The sequence below is a fragment of the Rhamphochromis longiceps genome, linkage group LG12 (assembly GCF_057381845.1).
Source record: "Rhamphochromis longiceps isolate RC_006_pf linkage group LG12, R_longiceps_female_GT1.1, whole genome shotgun sequence".
In the NCBI taxonomy this organism is placed as follows: domain Eukaryota; kingdom Metazoa; phylum Chordata; class Actinopteri; order Cichliformes; family Cichlidae; genus Rhamphochromis; species Rhamphochromis longiceps.
Genome location: NC_140568.1, coordinates 13,749,579 through 13,769,902, shown reverse-complemented (window position 1 = coordinate 13,769,902; position 20,324 = coordinate 13,749,579). Strand labels below are relative to the sequence as shown.

The 20,324-nt window shown below is 42.0% G+C and overlaps 1 protein-coding gene across 1 annotated transcript in view; it reads left to right on the top strand.

The window, feature by feature from the left end:
- Positions 1-2,799: 2,799 nt before the first annotated feature.
- gcn1 (GCN1 activator of EIF2AK4) overlaps positions 2,800-20,324 on the top strand; it is a 29,414-nt gene continuing 11,889 nt past the window's right edge. Inside the window, exons 1-36 of the mRNA XM_085424855.1 lie at positions 2,800-2,856; positions 3,406-3,508; positions 3,597-3,660; positions 3,758-3,889; positions 4,843-4,951; positions 6,542-6,640; positions 7,476-7,610; positions 7,694-7,871; positions 7,974-8,048; positions 8,156-8,284; positions 8,364-8,414; positions 8,503-8,601; positions 8,702-8,875; positions 8,963-9,115; positions 9,205-9,297; positions 9,391-9,466; positions 10,333-10,492; positions 10,592-10,781; positions 10,885-11,009; positions 11,356-11,534; positions 11,630-11,723; positions 11,809-11,922; positions 12,017-12,215; positions 12,303-12,455; positions 13,286-13,467; positions 15,189-15,269; positions 15,437-15,580; positions 16,004-16,128; positions 16,386-16,575; positions 16,667-16,737; positions 16,915-17,080; positions 17,173-17,367; positions 17,462-17,708; positions 17,825-17,946; positions 18,042-18,156; positions 18,389-18,568. Of these exons, the coding sequence (XP_085280981.1) occupies positions 2,839-2,856; positions 3,406-3,508; positions 3,597-3,660; positions 3,758-3,889; positions 4,843-4,951; positions 6,542-6,640; positions 7,476-7,610; positions 7,694-7,871; positions 7,974-8,048; positions 8,156-8,284; positions 8,364-8,414; positions 8,503-8,601; positions 8,702-8,875; positions 8,963-9,115; positions 9,205-9,297; positions 9,391-9,466; positions 10,333-10,492; positions 10,592-10,781; positions 10,885-11,009; positions 11,356-11,534; positions 11,630-11,723; positions 11,809-11,922; positions 12,017-12,215; positions 12,303-12,455; positions 13,286-13,467; positions 15,189-15,269; positions 15,437-15,580; positions 16,004-16,128; positions 16,386-16,575; positions 16,667-16,737; positions 16,915-17,080; positions 17,173-17,367; positions 17,462-17,708; positions 17,825-17,946; positions 18,042-18,156; positions 18,389-18,568 (4,720 nt within the window). The 5' untranslated portion in view covers positions 2,800-2,838. The remainder of the gene's footprint in view (positions 2,857-3,405; positions 3,509-3,596; positions 3,661-3,757; positions 3,890-4,842; positions 4,952-6,541; positions 6,641-7,475; positions 7,611-7,693; positions 7,872-7,973; positions 8,049-8,155; positions 8,285-8,363; positions 8,415-8,502; positions 8,602-8,701; positions 8,876-8,962; positions 9,116-9,204; positions 9,298-9,390; positions 9,467-10,332; positions 10,493-10,591; positions 10,782-10,884; positions 11,010-11,355; positions 11,535-11,629; positions 11,724-11,808; positions 11,923-12,016; positions 12,216-12,302; positions 12,456-13,285; positions 13,468-15,188; positions 15,270-15,436; positions 15,581-16,003; positions 16,129-16,385; positions 16,576-16,666; positions 16,738-16,914; positions 17,081-17,172; positions 17,368-17,461; positions 17,709-17,824; positions 17,947-18,041; positions 18,157-18,388; positions 18,569-20,324) is intronic.

Sequence of the window (20,324 nt, the reverse complement as noted above, 5' to 3'; positions counted from 1 at the left end):
TCTTCATGTTGCACTTACAAACAGAATGTAAGGTCTCCACGTGCCATGTCAGTATGTCATGTGACCAGCACATGTGGATGGAGAACAGATTCACTCCTTGACCGTCTCATGTTTGGAGTCGTATTGTTAATAATTTGAAAGTCTGAGCTTGGAGCCCTCAATAACGGGAAAGACAGTTTCTGTTTATCTGTAGTCAGAACGAAGAGTATTAGAGAAAGCAGTGACCCCTGGTGACTGATGTTTTCATTTTAGATAAACATGCTAGGTAGAGGCCAAAAACCTCTGTGGAACCATAATATTTATATGTGTGTGGAGCTTTCCAAATAATCAGGTGACTTGGTTTGTTAACATAAGAACTATGTTCACTGTTATTACTAACTGTCAGTCTGTAACCAAATAATAGAAACCCCATGAAGATATTAACATTAGCCTACACACACACATATTGTAACTGGACATTTAATAAAAGAGTGGATTACTCTTACAGTTCACTGATGCGTAGGCATGTGTCACCTTCACTCTAGCAGGAAATTACAAAGACATGCTGTGCAACGAGGCCAGACAGTGATATTGCGAGGTGAAAGGTGATTGTTTTAGAGCTGTAATATGTTCACACGATTCACTGTGGCTGCACTACTGTGCTTGGAGTTTATGCTGTTAGAATCTGTGGTACCTGCATTATTATGGTTAATGATTGTGTAACAGTCTGCATGTCAAAGTTACCAATTCTGTGTTCTTTTGTTAGCTCATTAGACCAAAATCATTTCTGGATAACCGTAGAGCTGACTGACAACAGTTTCCCTGGGAATAAAATATGTTATCAACACAATGTGCTTTATAGCAAACTGGGCCAGGAATCTCTGTATATTTCCCTCTGAACTCCTCCTACATGATAAGGAACTGAGCAACCAGAATTGGCACGTAGCTTCTTGCTCACCAGAAGATTCTAATCTATATCAGATATTATGATCTTGTAATGTTGCCTAGCAACCACTTACAACATCTGAAGCTTTTTCTTTTGTATCTGCAGCTCTTTATAAATGCATGTTCATGGCAACATCTGATTTATAACAATAATCTTATAATCCTACAGTGATAACATGATAACTGTCATTTTATTTATCAATGATGCTTAGCATGTTACCTAGCAACCACCTAACAACAGACTGAAACCACAGATCAAGCAATACTACAGCATGGTCATTACTTGAGAGATAAATATAAGGGTCTGTTTTTAAGTTTGGATCATGAAAATAATAAAAATATGGATTTTTGAATGAGCAGAATAGATTCACTTTTATTTATATATTAACAGTATTAATCATTTAATTTTGCACACTTATTAACACAATATATGCCTATACCTGATTCTCATTTTACTACACTTAAAAAAAAGAAAACACATTACAGTTTTCAGTATCAGCATACCCACATTTACATATGGCAGTGAAATATGTGCCCATATGCATCTTTCCTTACACTTTGTCTTCATAGCATAAGCCTTTATCTTTAGGCTTTGTGAAACGTTATGAACAGACTTTCAGTAAGTGGACTTGAATTTTTCTTCAGTTTGAGACTCCATTGTGTAAAGAAATAATTAAATAAAAACAACAACAACAACAAAAGAAATAATTAAATAACACTAAAATGACAAATGGTAAAAAAAAATACATAAATAAATAAATTATACAAGTCAAACACCACAAGTTAGATACACACAACAGGAAGAATAGCAATAACGGCCTTGTATAAATTAATTAGAGGACACATAAAATCATGTGAGAAAATGTTAAAGCTAAAAAATGAACAGCTTTTATAATCTGACATAGTCTTTGTGAAATTTACCAAATGCAAATGTTAAACAATTTTCTAATCCCCCCTGTCGCGGGATTTTGTAAATAAAGTCTGAAACACTGAAAAGGCTGTGTTCAAGCTATTTATTACTGCGCGCAGGAGAGCCAGCACACACATCAAACATTACAGTTCACAGTCATGCCAGCTTTGCCTACACACAACTGTTCTTCTCCTTCTGAGCAAAAGAGTTAGCAGATAACATAGCGAAACATCGTTAAGCAAAGCTAAGCAGTTTTCACAAAGTCACGCTGACACATACACATACTTCATCTGAGCATACAAAGGTTTTACAAAATCATACAGTGAAGTTCTAACCGCCTAAATCTACATGTGAGGTTAAACTAGAATTTTTCTGCAACACTCCAAGACACAGGAGAGAACAAAACTGTGAGGGGACATGACGATGACAATGATTTACAATGGATAAAGCTGCTGCAGCAACACACATCATTGTTATTGCTGCTCTTTCAAGACTTTGTTGCTGTTATTACTGCTCTTTCTTATGTTGGGAAAAAGATTTGAACCCAACACCATTTACTTACTCACACCACAGGTTAAAAATAAAATAAATGTGGTTTACACACTGTTCAATAGCAGACACAAATTTCCTTCGCGATTGCGTCAGGAGAACTACGCCAAATCAGTCAAGGAGCTATCTGCTGTGGCGACAAGGGAACAGCTGAAAGTGGCATCTTATCTTACATGGAACTGTGTGTTTGATATTATAAAGAAAACAGGACTGAGTGCGGTTTAAGTTGTGGTGCGTGTGGGTTTATGGGGTTGCATTCATAGTACCTCGTGCATAAAAGTTTGCAATTACAAAATTAGGTGTTACAGATTACTATTGTGTTTTCTTTATGATTTTTCTTGTTACTAGATTGGAACTTGAACTTTCCCAGTTCTCAAGAATGCAGCAGAAGCATACGTAGCCGCCGTGACCCGGAAGTGGCGCTAACAAGTCCTTCCTGCATCAAGACCGGCAAGATGGCGGCGGACACGCAGGTTTGTGTGGCAGGATTTTATTAACTACTTTTACTATATCTTTCAGGTGAGGCAGAAACAAAAATGGTGGTGTCTTGGGGGTCCATTTATTTGAACATCTCGACGGGTTTCGGTGTTCGCCACCAGACTCGAGCGGCCCTCTACAGCAGCTAACTAGCAAGCCGTTAGCTTTGTGCTACGTCGCATCAAGTGTGACTTGATGAGGCTGAGCTGTTGCAGCTGACGAGAGCAGAGGAGCGAGTCGGTACTCAGCAGAGGACCGCCTCAAACTTTTGTTTTCATCGTCTCCGACCAAGTTCATAGCCTTCTGACATGAACGTTCAAGTATGAGGGACAAACATTTTAACAGAGCCGAGCTGACAATTAAGTTCAGCAGTCATTTAAGACACCATCCAATAAAAAACACACCCAAGTATTCTTATCAAGCCCATTCTCTGATGTGTTACTGAACCCCCCTCCTCTGCCTCACATGACCACAAGCTGCACATTTTTAGCTCTTACACAAGACTGCTGTCATGTTTTCCTTTCTCATTGTGAGTGTTGCTTCAGGTTTCAGACACGCTGAAGAAATTTGCTGTGAAAGTGAATACAGCCAGCGTGAAGGAGCGTAAGGAGATATTCGGAGACCTGAAACGGTGTATAAAGGGCAAAGGTGAGAGCTTATGTCTTCTTTTTTTTTAATCTCTCCACTTTTCGGTCTTCAGTAAACAATAACAAGCTGTAAAATGCTTTTGTTTTAGAGTTACCAGAGCCCGCCATTAAAGGACTATGCAAGCTCTTCTGCCTCACCCCACACAGATATCGGTGGGTTTCTGACATCATCTGTAACAGTGAAGGTGAATCTTTACACTCAGTTGTTGTCAGGGGTTTCAACACTTTCTATCCTGTGTGCGCTCTTCAGGGATGCTACATCACGCAGAGAGCTGCTCTCTGTTATTGGCCAGCTGGCTGAAAGTAAGCCTGACATCCTGGTAACCAGCCTGCTCCACTGCCTGCTCAACAGTGGAGTCATCAGCAAAACCGGAGAGCCCAGGTAATGACCCAAACTTCAGGGTGCATCTAGTTGGCTTTAAACATTGCAGATGTTCACTGGTAATAAATTCCTGCTTTTACAGACTTACAGAAGAGAAGAGTCATAAACATCTTTAATCTTTCTGTGTTTGCCTGGCACAGTAAACATAATTTATATAACTTAGTGTAGCGGCTTTAATTAAAATAATGTGGGTGCATTGCTTTATGGCATAGTAAATAGTGTTTATTCGCTTTCTCGTTGCACACACTACTCCACAATCCTCTTGACATGGCAAGAGGGTTTGAGTGTTTTCTAAGTGTATGAAAAGTAAAAACTGAATATTTAGATTCTTTGCTTGGGTGAAGCCATTGACAGCATCGATGCCCTAAAGTTGCCTTGGATCATAAAAGCTTGGATTTTTTTTTTCTAAACCTTTGAGAAGGCATCAGCACACAGCAGGGCAGCAGTCCAGAGCTTTATGAAGACACTGCTTTCTTTTCACATTCTTGAGTTTCTAAAATGTGAGATCTGGGGCGCTCTGGAAGAAAAGTTTTCACTGTATTTTTCTGCATCCGTCCTTCCATCTGTGTGATCCTGTCACAGAACAACAGTCCTGCAGCATGTTGCTGCCATGACCATGTTTGACTGTAGGTATTCTGTAATGTCTTATCCATCTGGGAATTACTGCCGCCTCACAGCAAGAAGGTAATGGGTTCCAGTGTGCTTACTGGGGGTCCTGAACTAACAACTTCTCCACCTCTTGCCCTACGACAATTGGGATAGCCTCCTTCAACATTACCATAAAAACTTACGTTTTACGTGCTGTTATTTTTTTTGTTTTCCAAAGTTCTCACATCTCCATTCAAATTTGGAAAACTTGAAGTGTTCTTCCATTTTTTTTTGGATGCACTGTGGAAAAATGTCATTTTTCTGTTTACATATTGTTCTGGTTGATTTCTTTGTTGTATTTGCAGTAAAGCCACAGGCTCCGCCGCCTTCGTTGGCCTGTCTTGGACCTGCCTTTTAGTGTCCAGTGTGTTCTCTGCCCCAGAGAAAAGAGAAGGACCAACCTGGAAGAAAATGGTCAGTGAAAATGCTTTTTCTTTTTTTTTTTTCTTTTCTCTTTGTGACAAATAGCATTATTTAAACATTTTATCAACAGGATTTGCTCGCATGAGACCAGGGCCATATACCAGGAAGCATGGTCAACAAACTGAGTTTAAAAATAAAGTCTGACATCAGCAGCTCTTAGTTTCTCTTTCTGAAACAGCTGATCAGAGCAAGTTCAATTTTAAGATTGTTCCCCTTAGTTAAGCGCATAATTATGTAAAGAAAGCCATCATCAATGGAGCCCCAATGCCACAATTCACCATGGTAACGGATAAATATAAAAGTTGAGGGTAAAGAGCAGAGGAACACATCAGTGTGGACCGATATCTATCTTCAAAAATTGGAGGAGGAAAAGAGTTTTAATCAGCTTGCACCATGATGGCCTCTGACATCATCACAGACTGTATAAAAGTTTGATGTAAAATTTATGTCTGTGGTCGTCATTTACCCAACTTGAACTTTTTATGAGGTCAAGATGGAGTCCTAGTTTGACATTTAATATTTATATTCTAATTATTGTGCTCTTACCTGACAGGAGCAAATTTAGATGACAGAATCTGTTTTATTAGTAAAAGCAAACGTTCTGATCCGGACTGAATCCATTTAGCATCCGTCCTGCTCTCCAAGTGGACTCTGACATGGATACGGTTTTCTGATCTGTTACAGAGTCTTTTACCTGTCCTGGTTCTGGGTCGACTCACTGGGAGTGATTTAGGTGCTCTTCACTTGAAAATATGTTAAAGTTGAGACTCTAAATTTCAGGCTCTTTGAAGTCATTTAATGGCTGAATCTCAATCTGTGAACAAATTTCAACTTTTTGAGATTTTTAAACCTCAGACTGTCTGCAGCTGCATTTAAAACGTCCATTTAAAATACATTTTGTTCAGTTTGTAGAGTCTTAAAATCATTTAATTTAATTTCAGCCTCATCTTCATTGAAATAATCACATGTCCGAGATCCACCTGTAACGGACATTTTTCCACCAGAGTGATGACAACACAACAAATGACTGTTTAAAGCTTCATATACAGAGATGTTTTATTTAAACTGTGAATGCTGCAATAAGATACAATAATTGTTTGCAGTGCAGGGACAGCTGACAGGAATAGCTGTGTTATTGTCCACAGAGTCAGAAACATGGAAACTGAAATTTTATTCTGAGCTGATGATAAATCTGTGCTGCAGTCGCTGTCTCCATCCTTTTAGAAAGCACTCGTTTTAATACAAAAATCAAGCAAACTTACATCTACCTGGGACATCAGTGTTTGTAAAAACATGAAGGGCTGCAGGTGAATCCACTTCAATGTGCGCTTTTAAACTTTATGAATGAGGAAATGAATCTGAGTGTCAGTCAGCTGGTTCAGGTGCACCAGGAGGGGAGGAAGAAAACCTGAATGCGAGCTGGCTGAGTCCACAGAGTCTGTTAGCTCGCTTTCTAGAACAGAAAACCAAATCTCAAGGTTAACAAACTCAGAGTTGTTCACTAAACCTGCTTCCTGTAATAGAGCACAGGTTTTACTTGGATGTTGGTCTCACCCCTGGGTGTTTTGGCTTCTCTTTCAGGTGGAGGTTCAGAGTCTTCTTGTGGCTGAGGTTGTGGGTGGAGCCAAGGCCACCGCTAAGAAGTCAAGCCTCAAGAATCTCAGTCACTTGTGGAAGGGAGTGAGTTAGAACACATTCTTGGATCTGACCTGCTTTTTTCACATCTCACTTTCATTCACTTCACCTAAAGGTGCAGTTTATTAAATTCACAAGCACCAGATCATGTCAGCTGTCACAGAGAGCACTCAATAAACAGTTTGTTATGGCTTTAATTATGCATGCGAAGCTGATTTCATTAGCTCAGCATGCACAAACAGAAATTGCCCTTTGCTTACGTGGGTTCATTTCAACATAACTTAGCGTGCGTGTGCACACACAGTGAGGCTACAGTGAAGGTGATAAATTGTAGTTAAAAACCCAGACTTTACTAACACATAAAAATGGCCAATTTGAATATCATATTCCAGATGATTGTGTACTGCTGAAGTGTTTTCATATGATGTAGCTGCACGTTATAGAAAGCTGGTCATTTCTTACTACCATGATAAATGATATGTAAACTATCTCACTATTTGATTTAATGTCAAATTTCAAAAAAGTAACTGTAGTTCAATAATCGAGATGGACCAAATGTGAAATTCTGGGCTGATACAGATGTTTAAAACAACAGTTTTGCTAACAGTAAAGCTGATACTCAGTTTTTTGTTTTTTTTTGTTTTGTTATTTCCCATTTTTTTTCCCACTGAAACAAAGACAGTGTGTTTATAAAAATAAGTCACTTCTTTTTCTTTTAGGTTTTTTTCTTCCATGTTTTAATATTTAGTTACCACTGAACATGACATTGATATAAATATGGTGTAGAACAGGCTGCAGAAACTTCAACTGCTTTTAGCTTTAGCCATCTAGCCATTTGATGATTCACACAGGTTTTCTAACAGTCACTTCTCTTTACCAGAACCCAGGGATGGTCAATCAGTACATCAGCACCCTGTTGACTCTGGAGCAGAGCCCCACGACTCTGGCTTTGCTGGGGGTGTGTTTTGACTTCTGCTCTGCTCAAAAGGACAACGCTACTATAGAGAAACACAGGGTGAGTTTAAATTTATTTTCCATTTTTAGCAGTTCTTTCTGATATCTCTTTGTACCCTGATGTTCTTTGTGTGCTTCTTTCAGAGCGCGCTGCTGGACCTGTACGTGAAATCGGTCCTCATGAGCAAGACGAAACCACAGCAGCACATTCTGGACAAAAGTACTTCATTACTGCGTCACGTGTCTCACCCTGAGTTTAAGGAGACGCTGCTCCCTACCCTGCAGAAGACGATGCTCCGCAGCCCGGAGAACGCCATGCAGAGTGAGCTGCCTTTAGCTTTTGGTCATAGTGTTTAATCCTCACCTGTCTGAAGCTCATGCAGCAAATGAGGAAAAAAAAAAAAACTCTTTGATGTCATTGCAGCCGTTTCCTGTCTGCTGTCTGCTGTAACGCTCGACCTCAGTCAGTATGCCATGGATATCGGAAAGGCACTCGCAAGTAAGGCTTCGGCTGGTGCTCTTTATTTCTTGAGCAACATGATTTTAAACCACACACTCAGCCTGTGCGATGCTATGCTTTAGGTATCATTGTGCTTTGTGTTGCAGGTCAGCTGAAAGCTAATAATGCCCAGCTGATGGAGGGAGCAGTCCAGGCCGTGCAGAACTTGGCCCAGCAGTGCAGCGACCCCACAGCTGTGCAGGATGTCGTCACACATCTCTTCAAAATCCTCGGAGGTGAACTAACTATTTCCCAAATAATGAAGATTTTTATGTTTGGGTTTGTTGAGCTGAAGCAGTATTGTTGTGGTTGCAGGTTCTGAAGGAAAGCTCACAGTTGTTGCCCAAAAGATGAGTGTGTTGTCAGGTATGCAGGCTTTCAAACACTTTGTATTTATGAGCTTGGCTGTTTAACATGAGAAAAGAAAGGCAAGCATTTGCTCTAAATGTTGCAGGCATTGCCAGCTGCAGCCATCATACCGTGTCAGGAGCCTCCAACCAGACTCTGAGCTCTGCAGTCACTGTGATGTTCATCCCCTATTTACAGCAGGAAGGTAACGCTCATCTTCCTCACCTTCCTCTCTTGGTCCTGTGTGTCTGTGAGCTCAAAATCCAGGGTTACTCTAAACTTGTTGTTCTCCTTCTTTTGTTTAGTCCATGAGGGCACGTTGGTGCACGCAGTGTCTGTGCTCTCCCAGTGGAGCAACCGCCTCACGGTGGAAGTTCCCGTCGCTCTGCTGGATTGGTTCAAGAAGGCGTTCACCCTGAAGACCTCCACCTCTCTGGTTCGGCATGCCTACCTTCAAGCCATGCTGGGGGCCTTCAAAGGTCAGTGAGACGCAAGGAGACATTATGCTGCATCACACGTGTGCAGCTGGCTTAAAGGAAGTCAAACCATTTTTGTCTGTTGTCCAGGTGACACTCTGGCCCAAGCCTCAGACCTCATACCGTTGCTGCTCCAGACAATTGAGAAAGCTGCAGCGCAGAACTCCCAGCATGCTCTGCTTGCAGAGGGCGTGGCGGCGTCTGTTCTCTTGAGTCGATTGGCTCTGCTGGAGACACAAACAGGTGAGGCTTTTGTTCCAGCTGTGGCTTTTTGTCACTTATAGAGCCTCTAAGAGAATATGAAGTGACAGAGGCTGTTTTTGTCCCTGCAGAGACCAAATTCACCAGCTTTTGGAATCTGATCTTGGATGAGAAGAAGCCGTTATTCACTACAGAGAAGTTCCTCTCCCAGTGCAGTGAAGAAAGTAAGAGCATTTTAAAAATACTGTTATGTAGTTTTACGTTGCTTATGAGCGATTTAAAAAATGTCTCATTTCTGTTTTGCACTCTGTCTCTAGCTCTGCTCACAGTGCTACAGCTCTGTGAACGGCTGTTTTTAGATCATGCCCACAGACTGAACAGCAGCAAAGCACAGTGAGTCTAACCTCAGTGTTCATTCACACCAGAAACACTTAGATATCAAAATACTGTCCTCACACATCGTGTGCCCTTTTTGATATTTCTAACAAGGTGAAGGTGAACTTAGAGCCTTTCTAATGTCTCTTCTTTATGGCTGATACAGATTGATAGATTGAATAAAAGCTTTAAAGGATTTTGATGATAGCACTTATTGACAGCATACCAGTATCTGCTGTCAGTGCCTACATCAGCTGACTGATATCAGCCCAGTTATAGCCAGAAACATATGTTAATTTTAACCTGAGATGGTACTTTTTTTTTTTAGTGGGCAGTGAAATAGGGTTTAAAATGTAGTGCACAACAAGGACCTTACACAACTTGCTTATGCTATTTTACATATTCCCATGGTATTAATACTGTTGGGGCAGTGCTTTTACTGTATGAAGGAGCCTAAATGCAAGAAATTGTTGTGTGAAAAAGTCTTCACATGCGATGCTTGATCCCTGTAGTTTGTTTTTCTTGCTGTTATTTATTCCCCTTAGGCTAGTAACAAATCTTAATAAGAAAAAAAACTGTTTTAAATCTTTTCATCATACCATGTTTTAACATTTAAGCAGTAAAAAAGTGGAAACAACAGAAAAACATCAGTCTGTCATTTAGATACAGGTCTGGAAGGCAATATTGGCCCATGGCAGTGTTTGGTTGGAATACAGATACAACCCCAATTCCAAAAGAGTTGTTGAAGTAAACAGGACAAAACCCAAACTTGCTGACTTGCTGAAATTAAAAGTCACCTAGTGTTGTTTTTATGCAGGAAGCACGCAGTCTGCCTTTTATCCCGTTTTGCTTTAATGACATTTGCCCTTTTGTGCGCTCTGTAGGATGTATCATCAGGCCACGGTTGCGGCTCTGTTGTCTCGAAGCTGGCGTGTGAGGAAGAGAGCACAGCAGACAATCAGGAAGCTTCTCTCCTCTTTGGGAGGATCCAGTCTTGCTCATGGCCTTCTTGGGGAACTGCGGGTGGTCATCAACAAACACAAAGTACAGAATCACTTATCATTTCCAGCCGCTGCAGGGCTGGATGCTAACTCTTTCTACTCACTTTATTTTTATCTTACTGACAATACTGTAAACTTTCAGGTTTTACCCCAGGACAGCGTGGTGTCAGAGTCCGGAGAGCTGACTGAGCTGGGTCGCAGCTATGTGCCCCCTCGCATCCTGTTGGACGCACTGTGTGTTGTTTGCTCCTCTGCCAGCCAGTGGGGCGATCCTGCTGAAGCAGAGAGTTTGGCTATGGAGACCCTGATAGTTTCTCATCATCCATCTATAGGTACATGGTTTTCACAGTTTGATAACCCCGAGGTTTGTTGCTATAGTGCTTTGGTGGTGGTAGCAGCATCTGAAATGTCTCACTCCACGTTTATCTTTTTCAGTGGAAGCTCGCCGTGGCCTCTGGCCTGTTCTCCTCTCCTCCATGAACTTGAAAGCTGAAGAGTTCATAGAAAACAACCTGGAGGCTATTCTCCCACAGCTGCTCAAAGTCGATGCCGACAACCAGGTTTGACAATCGTACAGCTTCATTTCTTGTATTCCACATTTGTTTATACAGATTCATGTAGAAAATGGTGAAAAAACAGAATGAAACAGCTTCATGTAGCATCTAGATCCAGGAAAGGAGACGTGTTCAGATGATGATAACAAACATGCACCTCTTTACATTTGCTCTCCAGCTAAAAAGCAGCATTTCTTTTTTTATTTCATCTTAAATTGAAGAACAGTTTTTCTTACTGTTCACTAAACTCGTACACTTGCAGACTTTCTGTTTGTATCTTAAGTGATGAATAAGGTCTTGGATTATTTAGTGATTTTATGTATTTATTTTTATTTTCTTCCTTTCTCCTCAGGCGGTCAGAAATGCAGTGGGCTCCCTTTCACGCCTCTCCCCAAACAAGCTGTTGCCACGGGTGATCAGTCACATCACTAAAGGGCTTTCCAAACCGGCACTGCTTCAGGTCACCAGGGAGGAGTACGCCATCATGTTGACACCCGAGGGAGAACTGTATGACAAGAGTATCATCCAGAGGTAAATGCGCAGTTTCACTCACCTGCAGCTGAACTCAGAGCTCCGTCTGTGGGACATTTATTCACTCCTGTCTCCCCTCTGTTAACCTGCTGCAGTGCCCAGAAGGAAAACACTAAGAAAGTAAACATGAAGCGAGAGAACAAGGCGTACTCATACAAGGAACAGATCATTGAACTGGAGTTACAGGAGGTAGATTAATTATTGTTTTTTATTTTTTAAGGACCTTAATGTTTGAAACTATTTGAATGTGTTAATTTCCTTTTTGATGTGACAGGAGCTCAAGAAGAAGAAAGGTATCAAAGAGGAGATCCAGCTAACTACCAAACAGAAGGAAATGATGCAAATCCAGCTGGAAAAAGAGTCTGCTACTCGCAAAAGACTCCAAGAGGTAAGGAGCTCTAAAGTCTGTCCAGTAAATCAGGTCATTAAAACAGATTGCCCCCCAGTGTGACATTTTAAAATTCCCTGTTTGCTGTTTGCAGCTGGATGGAGAGCTGCAGAGTGTGGTGGGTCTCCTGGAAGCCACTCTGATAGAGAGACCTGCTCAGATCACCAGGGAGCTCCCTGCTGTCCTCCAGGTCCTAATGCCCCTGCTGCATTCCCCCCTGGCTGCTCCAAGCATCCAGCAGGTCTTCTTGGATATTGGAGTGTGCCTCATGCCCAAGAGCCTTCAACATCTGGGTACAAAGTCTGTCTTGGTGTAGTTTTAAAACACTGTTTCTGGCATCTCAGTTTAAAATCACTTTTGTTTTTCTTTCCCCCATCCAGCTGTCCTTGTGGGTCATGTGACTTTACGGTTACTGAAGCCTGAGTGTGATCTGGATAAGGCCTGGGAACAAGAGGACCTGGCTACAGCTGCTCACCGCACCGTGATGCTGCTGCACAACCACACCGTCCCACAGAGAGAGGGCAAGACTGCCGGTGAGTACATGTGGTTCACAAAATGAAATGAATGTGAGTCAATAAATCTGAAAGGCTTGAACCAACACCACACTGATGATTAAAAACATTAAAAGATGAGAATAAAATCTAAAGAACACAAACTAAAGCGCTGCTCACTGTGACCACAGTATAACTGCTGAATGTGATGAATATTAAACTGGTTTCAGTTTCATATTTTTTCCCCCAAAAGATGAAAATAATTCAGATGAAAGCTCAAATAAAGGAGACAGGTTTATAATAGACATTTCTGTGCAGAAAATACAAACCTAAAGTATGTAAAAGATACCTTATGGGTCTGAAAACCTGAATTCTTTCAAACGTCCAGCAGAGGGCGCCTGCTCTAGTTTAAAAACAAAAAAGTCCCAGTCTTTAAAGGTCTAAGATGAGCTGATCTCTGTAAATACTTTACTGATGAGTTTGTGCCGTTTAACGGTAATTTTAATCCTTCGTGAAAACAGTGAAGCTCATTTAGGTTTGGTCAGTACTCTTGATTATCAACAGACATCAATGACCCAAAAAATATATTCAGGCCTTGTAGTGAACCTGGCTATTAAGTATAAATTACCCTAATAGCATACATGTGTAAATCATTTTAAATTATAAGGTACTAAAAATAATTATCCGGGCACATAAAGCAGGCACATGAGATTCCGAGGAACATAAAAATGATAGAAAGCAAACTGTTAAAAAACCCAGAATTAAGCGTTACCTTGGCGTGTGTGTTGGGCGGTGTCAAGCAAGCGTCGTTCAGGAGAGGGATGACCTTCTCTTCCTTTCCTTTCAATATGTATTTTTTATTTTTTCCTCAGACGCGGCGCCTCTATCTGCTCCTGCCTTTTCCTTCTGCTTCCCTCTCCTCAACGCTACACTCAGGGAGTCTTCAGACAGCACCGAGGAGACTGAGAACACCATGATGAGAGCACTGCAGGTCATCAATGAACACTCTCAGCTTCGGGCTGACACCAACAGTGATGACGTTGCCATAGATGAGGTACAGACGAATGGCTTTATTCCATTTTCTGTGTGGTGGCTGTTATCTGCACAGAGCGAGTTCTAAACAAGTTGGGAGTCTGTGTGAAGTGTAAATAAAAAGAGAATGCAATCATATGCAGAAACCCATATTTTATTCATATAGTGCACATAAAACATATCAAACATTTAAGAGGAGAAAATATTCAACTTCAAGGAAGATATTGGCTCATTTTGGTATTTAATGGCAGCAACTCGTGTCGTGAAAGTTGGCACAGGGTAGAGTTCCCTGTTCTTTTAACAACAGTCTGTAAACATCTGGGGACTGAGGAAACCAGGTGCTGGACGTTTGGGAGATGAATGTTGTCTCACTCTCGCCTGACAAAGGATTCTAGCTACTTAACAGTCGCCATACTTCTTTGTGGTGTTTCATGTTACATGACGCACTGAAATGTTTTCAGTTGGTGAAAGGTCTGAACTGCACGCAGGTCGATGAACTCTTCTAATATGAAGTCATGCTGTTGTAATAGATGCAGGATGAGATTTAGCAGCATCTTGTTGGCCTTTCCTGAAATAGATCCTGTCTGCATGGGAGCACACGATGCTCCAAAATCTGGATATGCCTTTCAGCATTGTGCCTGGTTCCAGATGTACAGTCTGACATTTCTATAAACACCAATGCACCCCTATACAATCAGGATGTTGGCTTCAAGGCTGATGGCTAGCCGGATGATCCCTCTCCTCTTTAATCCAGAGGACGCAGCGCCACTGTTTTCCAAAGAGAATTTCCGATTTAATTCATCTGACCACAGAACAGTTTTCCACTTTACCTCAGTCCATGTTAAATGAGTTTATGCCCAGAGAAAGATGGCAGCATTTCTAGATCAGGTTCACATAGAGCTTCTTTACATGATTGAGCTTTAACCTGCTTTTGTGAATGGCACAGTGAACTGTGTTCATAGAGAACAGTTTCTGAAGTGCTCCTGAGTCACGACAGAATCGTGTCTGCTTTTTAATTCAGTGCAGCCCGAAGGCCCAGAGATCATGTGGTATCCAGTATTGATTTTTCCGCCTTGTTCCTGTTTCAAGTTAACCTGATTAGCTGTCAAACGTTCTTCTAGCCCAGTTTTTTTAGTACCACTTTTTAATTTAGTTTGTTTTTTTCCTGTCCCAACATATTTGGTCATGTGTTGCCACCATCAATTTCAGAGTAAGCTGAAATGTATTTTGAGAAATGATAAAGTTTCAGTTTAAGATGTTTTCTAAGTTTATGAGATTTGTAAATCTTTGTTTTTTGTTTTGTTTTTTTGTTTTTAAATTACACTTTACATACCGTCCCCCTTTTTTCTTGGCCTGGATCTGTTTATTTTATTTTACAATACAATTTAAAATCATTTGTTTACTCTGTGTAAAAGCGACATAGGTTTATTCTTTGAGTTAGGGCCTTTGTTGTTTGCATGATTCATATATCAGTGTTAAGTAACTTAACAACATATCTACCCTTGACCTTCCTTTGAAAATGCTCAGCTACAAGCGCTGGACTGAAAGTGAAAAAACAGCCAGTGTCCAAAGAAAGGCCTTCAGAAAGTCTGGAGAATTATTGCCCAAGAGCACTTTAGAAATGACAAAGTCTGGCTCTTTGCAGTGTAAATAAAATGAAGAGTGGCTCTAGACTTGCACGATATAGAGTACATTTCCAAACACTGCATAGTATCATTTCTTTGTGTTGTTTTCTTGTCATAGAACGGCCCAGAGCTGCTTCCACGTGTCAGCATGTTGTTGTTACTGACCAGAGTCATTTCCACCGCAGCACCGAGGCTCCAGGTAAATGCCAGAGTTTAGAGTTTGTGTATCCAAACATTTGGACCCTTTCTAATGCTTCAGTGGGACATCAAGTCATTTTGAATGTTACCTTTTAGGTCTTGTTTTACTCTGCTCCAGAATTATTGCGTAGCTCCACAATGTGACACTTTGCACACTTTGTGTTTCAGGTGTTGGCGTCTCAGTGCCTGACGGCTCTGTGTGCCAGTGCTGGAGGAGAAGAGGGCTGCACTGTAGCAGAGCAGCCAGAGATCGATGTCTTACTCAACGCCCTGCTTTCACCCTGCTTCTCAGTCCGTGACGCCGCCCTCAGGGTGAGCCTGGGATCACTTCATTTTGATATTTGCTGAAGTGTCTCTGTGTCTCTCTGTCTTGCATTTCACTGGCCGTGGTTTTTAGAAGTGTTTCCATTACAGAACAGTTCAGAGCCTTTGTCCCTGACTGCCACAGATTTCTCTGAATTAACTTAGTCTTTTAATAAATTAATGAAGTTAATTTAATTGTTCAGCTGTATTCCTGAAAGCCTTGGCCTCTCTGGGTTGCTCTTTTTTACACACTCATGTAATTAACCTGGTTTTAAGAGATTCCGCCAGATGTTTTTCAGTCTTTCAGTGCCTCGTCCTAACTTTTTTGAAGCATTTTAGCAAATTAAAATGTGAAACAAACATACGTTTTTCAAGAAAATCAACATTTTAAGTTTCAACGTTTGATTAACGGTTCGTCCTGTTTGTTTTCAGGGGCTGTTGGAGATGGAGTTTGCCTTGCCTACAGACAGCACAGATGCCAGCGGGATGAGTTTGCTGCGCAGGCTTTGGGTTGCCAGATTCGATGTTGAGGAGGAAGGTCAAGCCTTGGCTGAAAAGTATGTAACACCTGTTCCTAACTTCCTGCAAACAGTCACTGACTGAAAATGTTTGACTTTTGTTCTTCAGCCTGTTTGTTCGTTCATGTTTCATTCAGTCCCATGTTGCATGTCTGCAATAACATTGTTTGAAAATTTACATTTTAACCATTCTGGTTTTTATATTCGAGTCAAAACATGATGAAAATGTTTGATTTGTGCTGTGGAGAAACAATGTTGTAAATTGGCCAGTTCCCCTGTTTGTTCCTCCTGCTCAGGCTCTGGGAGTCTCTGGGTTTGGAGTTGGTCCCTGAGATCTGCTCACTGCTGATCGGGGACGTCACTCACCACGAGGAAGCCATCCGCTCTGCAGCAGCTGACGCTCTGTCGAGTGCCGTGTCCCAGTACAGAGACCAGTCTGCCACGGTGCTCTGCCAGCTCACTGAGCTCTACCATCAAAAACTTTATGTAAGAACATGTCCCACCCATAGATTTTTATTGCTGTAACAATGTAAGTTTGTTTTGATCGGTTCTTTCTTCTCTTTTTTTCCTTCTAAAGAGACCACCACCTGTGCTGGATGCACTGGGCAGAGTCATCTCTGAAGCCCCACCTGACCAGTGGGAGGCCAGGTAATTAAATCTGGGTCTGATGGAATTTAAGGAAAGAAAAAAAGCTCTGAGTGCCACACAGTTCTGTATTACCCAAATGTAAATGATGGGAAAACATCAGGACTTAAGAAGTGTTCCTAAAGACTGTGGTTGAATGCAGTGTTGTTCTTGTGCGCTGATTATATTTTTTATTCCCAGGTGTGGCATTGCTCTGGCTCTGAACAAGCTCTCTCAGTACCTGGATGAATCTCAGGTCACCCCTCTCTTCCTTTTCTTCGTTCCCGATGCTCTGAACGATCGCCACACTGATGTGCGGCGCTGCATGCTGGACGCCGCCCTTTCAGCGCTCAACACACACGGCAAGGTAACGCTCAGTTCTATTTTTCTAGACGTTGTTTTCAGACAGCTATGATTTCTGTATTCCTCGGCATCTCATGCGCCTTCCTTATGTGTCAGGATAACGTGAGCTCCCTGCTGCCAGTGTTTGAGGAGTTCTTGAAGAACGCCCCGCAGGATGCCAGCTACGACTCTGTGCGTCAGAGCGTGGTTATTCTCATGGGCTCCTTGGCCAAACATTTGGACAAAAACGACCCCAAAGTCAAACCCATTGTGGCCAAGCTTATTACCGCACTCTCTACCCCATCACAGCAGGTAAAGGCCTACTTTGGCTCCTTTTCTACCCACTCAACCTGTACTACTCCGATTTTCACAACGTCATCTTGTGTGGTATGTCGTCCTTCACCAGGTCCAGGAGTCTGTTGCCAGCTGTTTGCCTCCTTTGGTCCCCGCCATCAAAGAGGATGCTGCAGGGATTGTTAAAAACCTGCTTCAGCTGCTGCTTGAGAGCGACAAATACGCAGAGAGGAAGGGTGCAGCGTACGGGCTAGCTGGACTGGTCAAAGGACTCGGGATCCTGGCGCTTAAACAGCAGGACATCATGACCACACTTACTGAGGCCATCCAGGATAAGAAAAACTTCAGACGCAGGGAAGGTCAGCAAGAATTCATGAGTCATTGAACTGTCTGGTTTTGATTCATCCTCTTTATACCAGATGCCACCATTATTAGCACAGCTCAGAGTATCCGGTTTATTTTTGGTTTGTTGCAGGGGCGCTGTTTGCCTTTGAGATGCTGTGTAACATGTTGGGAAAACTGTTTGAGCCCTACGTGGTCCATGTGCTGCCACACCTCCTGCTCTGTTTTGGAGACGGGAACCAGTATGTTAGAGAGGTGAGCAGGCAGGTCGTGTTGTTGTCTAAATATTAGTTGTTGGAGACTTTTCCTCAAGTGGGACATTTTACCACCCCTCCTGCTTGTCCTCCCAGGCTGCAGATGACTGTGCCAAGGCTGTGATGAGGAACCTGAGTGCCCATGGGGTGAAGCTGGTCCTGCCCTCCCTGCTGGTGGCCCTGGAGGAGGAGTCTTGGAGGACGAAAGCAGGTAAAGCGCATCTTCAGTCAAAGGGTGTCACAGCAGGTCTTGAATATAGTGATGTATTTAGAATGGGCTCTAGTTTTTTTTTTAGCACACACACACATGTAACTAGAGAACAGTAGTTACACGTGTGGTTTTCAGCTGTTGTAACAGCACTGAAGAGTTCATAAATGGGTAATAATCAGTCTCAGTCAGATGACTACTCCAATCCCGTCGCTCACCCCTCTTGTTCCTGCAGGTTCTGTGGAGTTATTGGGTGCCATGGCTTACTGTGCACCCAAGCAGCTGTCCTCCTGCCTGCCCAGCATTGTGCCCAAGCTGACGGAGGTGCTGACTGACTCCCATGTGAAGGTGCAGAAGGCCGGCCAGCAGGCCCTCCGACAAATTGGCTCAGTCATCCGCAACCCAGAGATCCTGGGTAAGTGATTCAGTGTCTTGAGGCACAGCTGCCAATGCAGAAGGCTTGTTGCTCATAGGCAGTCATAAAATATGGACCCAAAGAGGATTAAGAAACAGAAAATCTGAATATTTCCTTTGTCTTCATTCAGAAGCTACTGTTTCAGGTAGTGTCGATGAAGAGCAAATAAAATGAAAGCTATACTCTGCTGCAATGAGTTTAATCCTTTTTTAACACAGGAATGCATTCCTAAATTTGAATGCACTTTTTAGAGTGGAAATATTGCACTTTCCCTTATTTTGTCATGTATACTTTCCAACAGTGAATGCTAAGCTTTAACCTGCTCAAAGTTTCAAATGAGGTCAGTGTACAGCTAATCTCCGTGAGCCAAAACTTCAGCCCAAAGCATGAAAAGCTCAGCTTCAGACAGTCCTTTTGAACTCTTTGCGTGATAATAATGAGAACAGATATCCTTAATCTCAGAGCACTGAAGCCCACCCACCTGTTAAAATCTGCAGTTTGCAAGTAGAAAAAAATCATCTGAGGGGCTGCACCAAATACAGTCTAACAATAAAAACAGAATGTAAATAACCATAATTGGCTCACTCTAAAATATTTAGCCAAAAAGGTTTGTTTTGTTCTGAGTGACTGGAACAAATCATCTCAACAATGTCTAGTACATCTAGTACAACACCTTATGATATGACGAGTTGCATATTAATTTAATTCAGTTTTATTTATACAGCGCCACATCACAACAACAGTCGCCTCAAGGTGCTTTATTTTGTAAGGTAGACCCTACAATAATACATACAGAGAAAAATCCAACAATCATACAACCTTAAGCATGCAGTTATTCACCCCTTGCTTAAGATGCCCGGCTCAGATATTTCAGTAATGTCAAACTTTAGACCCATCTCTAAACTTCCTTTTCTGAGTAAGATCTTGGAAAAGGTTGTTCATACTCAGCTGATGGATTATCTAAACAACTCTCAAATGTTTTTCAGTCCGGCTTTAAGCAGTTTCATAGCACAGAGACAGCTCTCATAAAGGTTATGAACGATATTCTGGTAGCGACGGGCTGTGGTAAACATGTGGTGCTTATACTACTAGATATTACTGCTGCATTTGACACAGTGGATCACGACCTGCTGATCTCTCGATTACAGCTTTATGTGGGCATTTCTGGCTTTGCACTCCTGTGGATAAAATCATACCTGTCAAACAGGAGCTTCTGTGTTAAGTTGGGCTCGTCATTGTCCTCTGTGGCCCCTCTGCCATGGGGTGTACCACAGGGATCTATTCTTGGGCCATTACTGTTTACATTGTATCTCCTGCCGCTGGGTGCAATCTTTCGTAAACACAAAGTTTCATTTCATCTATATGCTGATGACTGCCAGCTTTATTTTCCTTTCAGTCATTCTGATAGCTCCCCAATTAGACTCCTGCTTGATTGCCTTAGTGATGTTAAGTCATAGATGGCTCAAAACTTTTTAAATTTTAATGAACGTAAAACGGAAGCAATTCTGTTTGGCCCGAATCGTTCCTCTGATATCCCTGATGTTGACCTTGCTGCTCTGACCCCTCACCTGAAGAGCTCGATTACCAATCTTGGGTAAAAATCGACTCTGCACTTACCTTTGATGGCCACGTGAATGGGGTGGTGAAATCGTCATTCTATCAACTCAGGCGTCTGTCGAAGGTTAAACCTTTTCTTTCAAGGCGTGACTTGGAGACTGTTATCCACGCTTTTATAACCTCACGCTTGGATTATTGC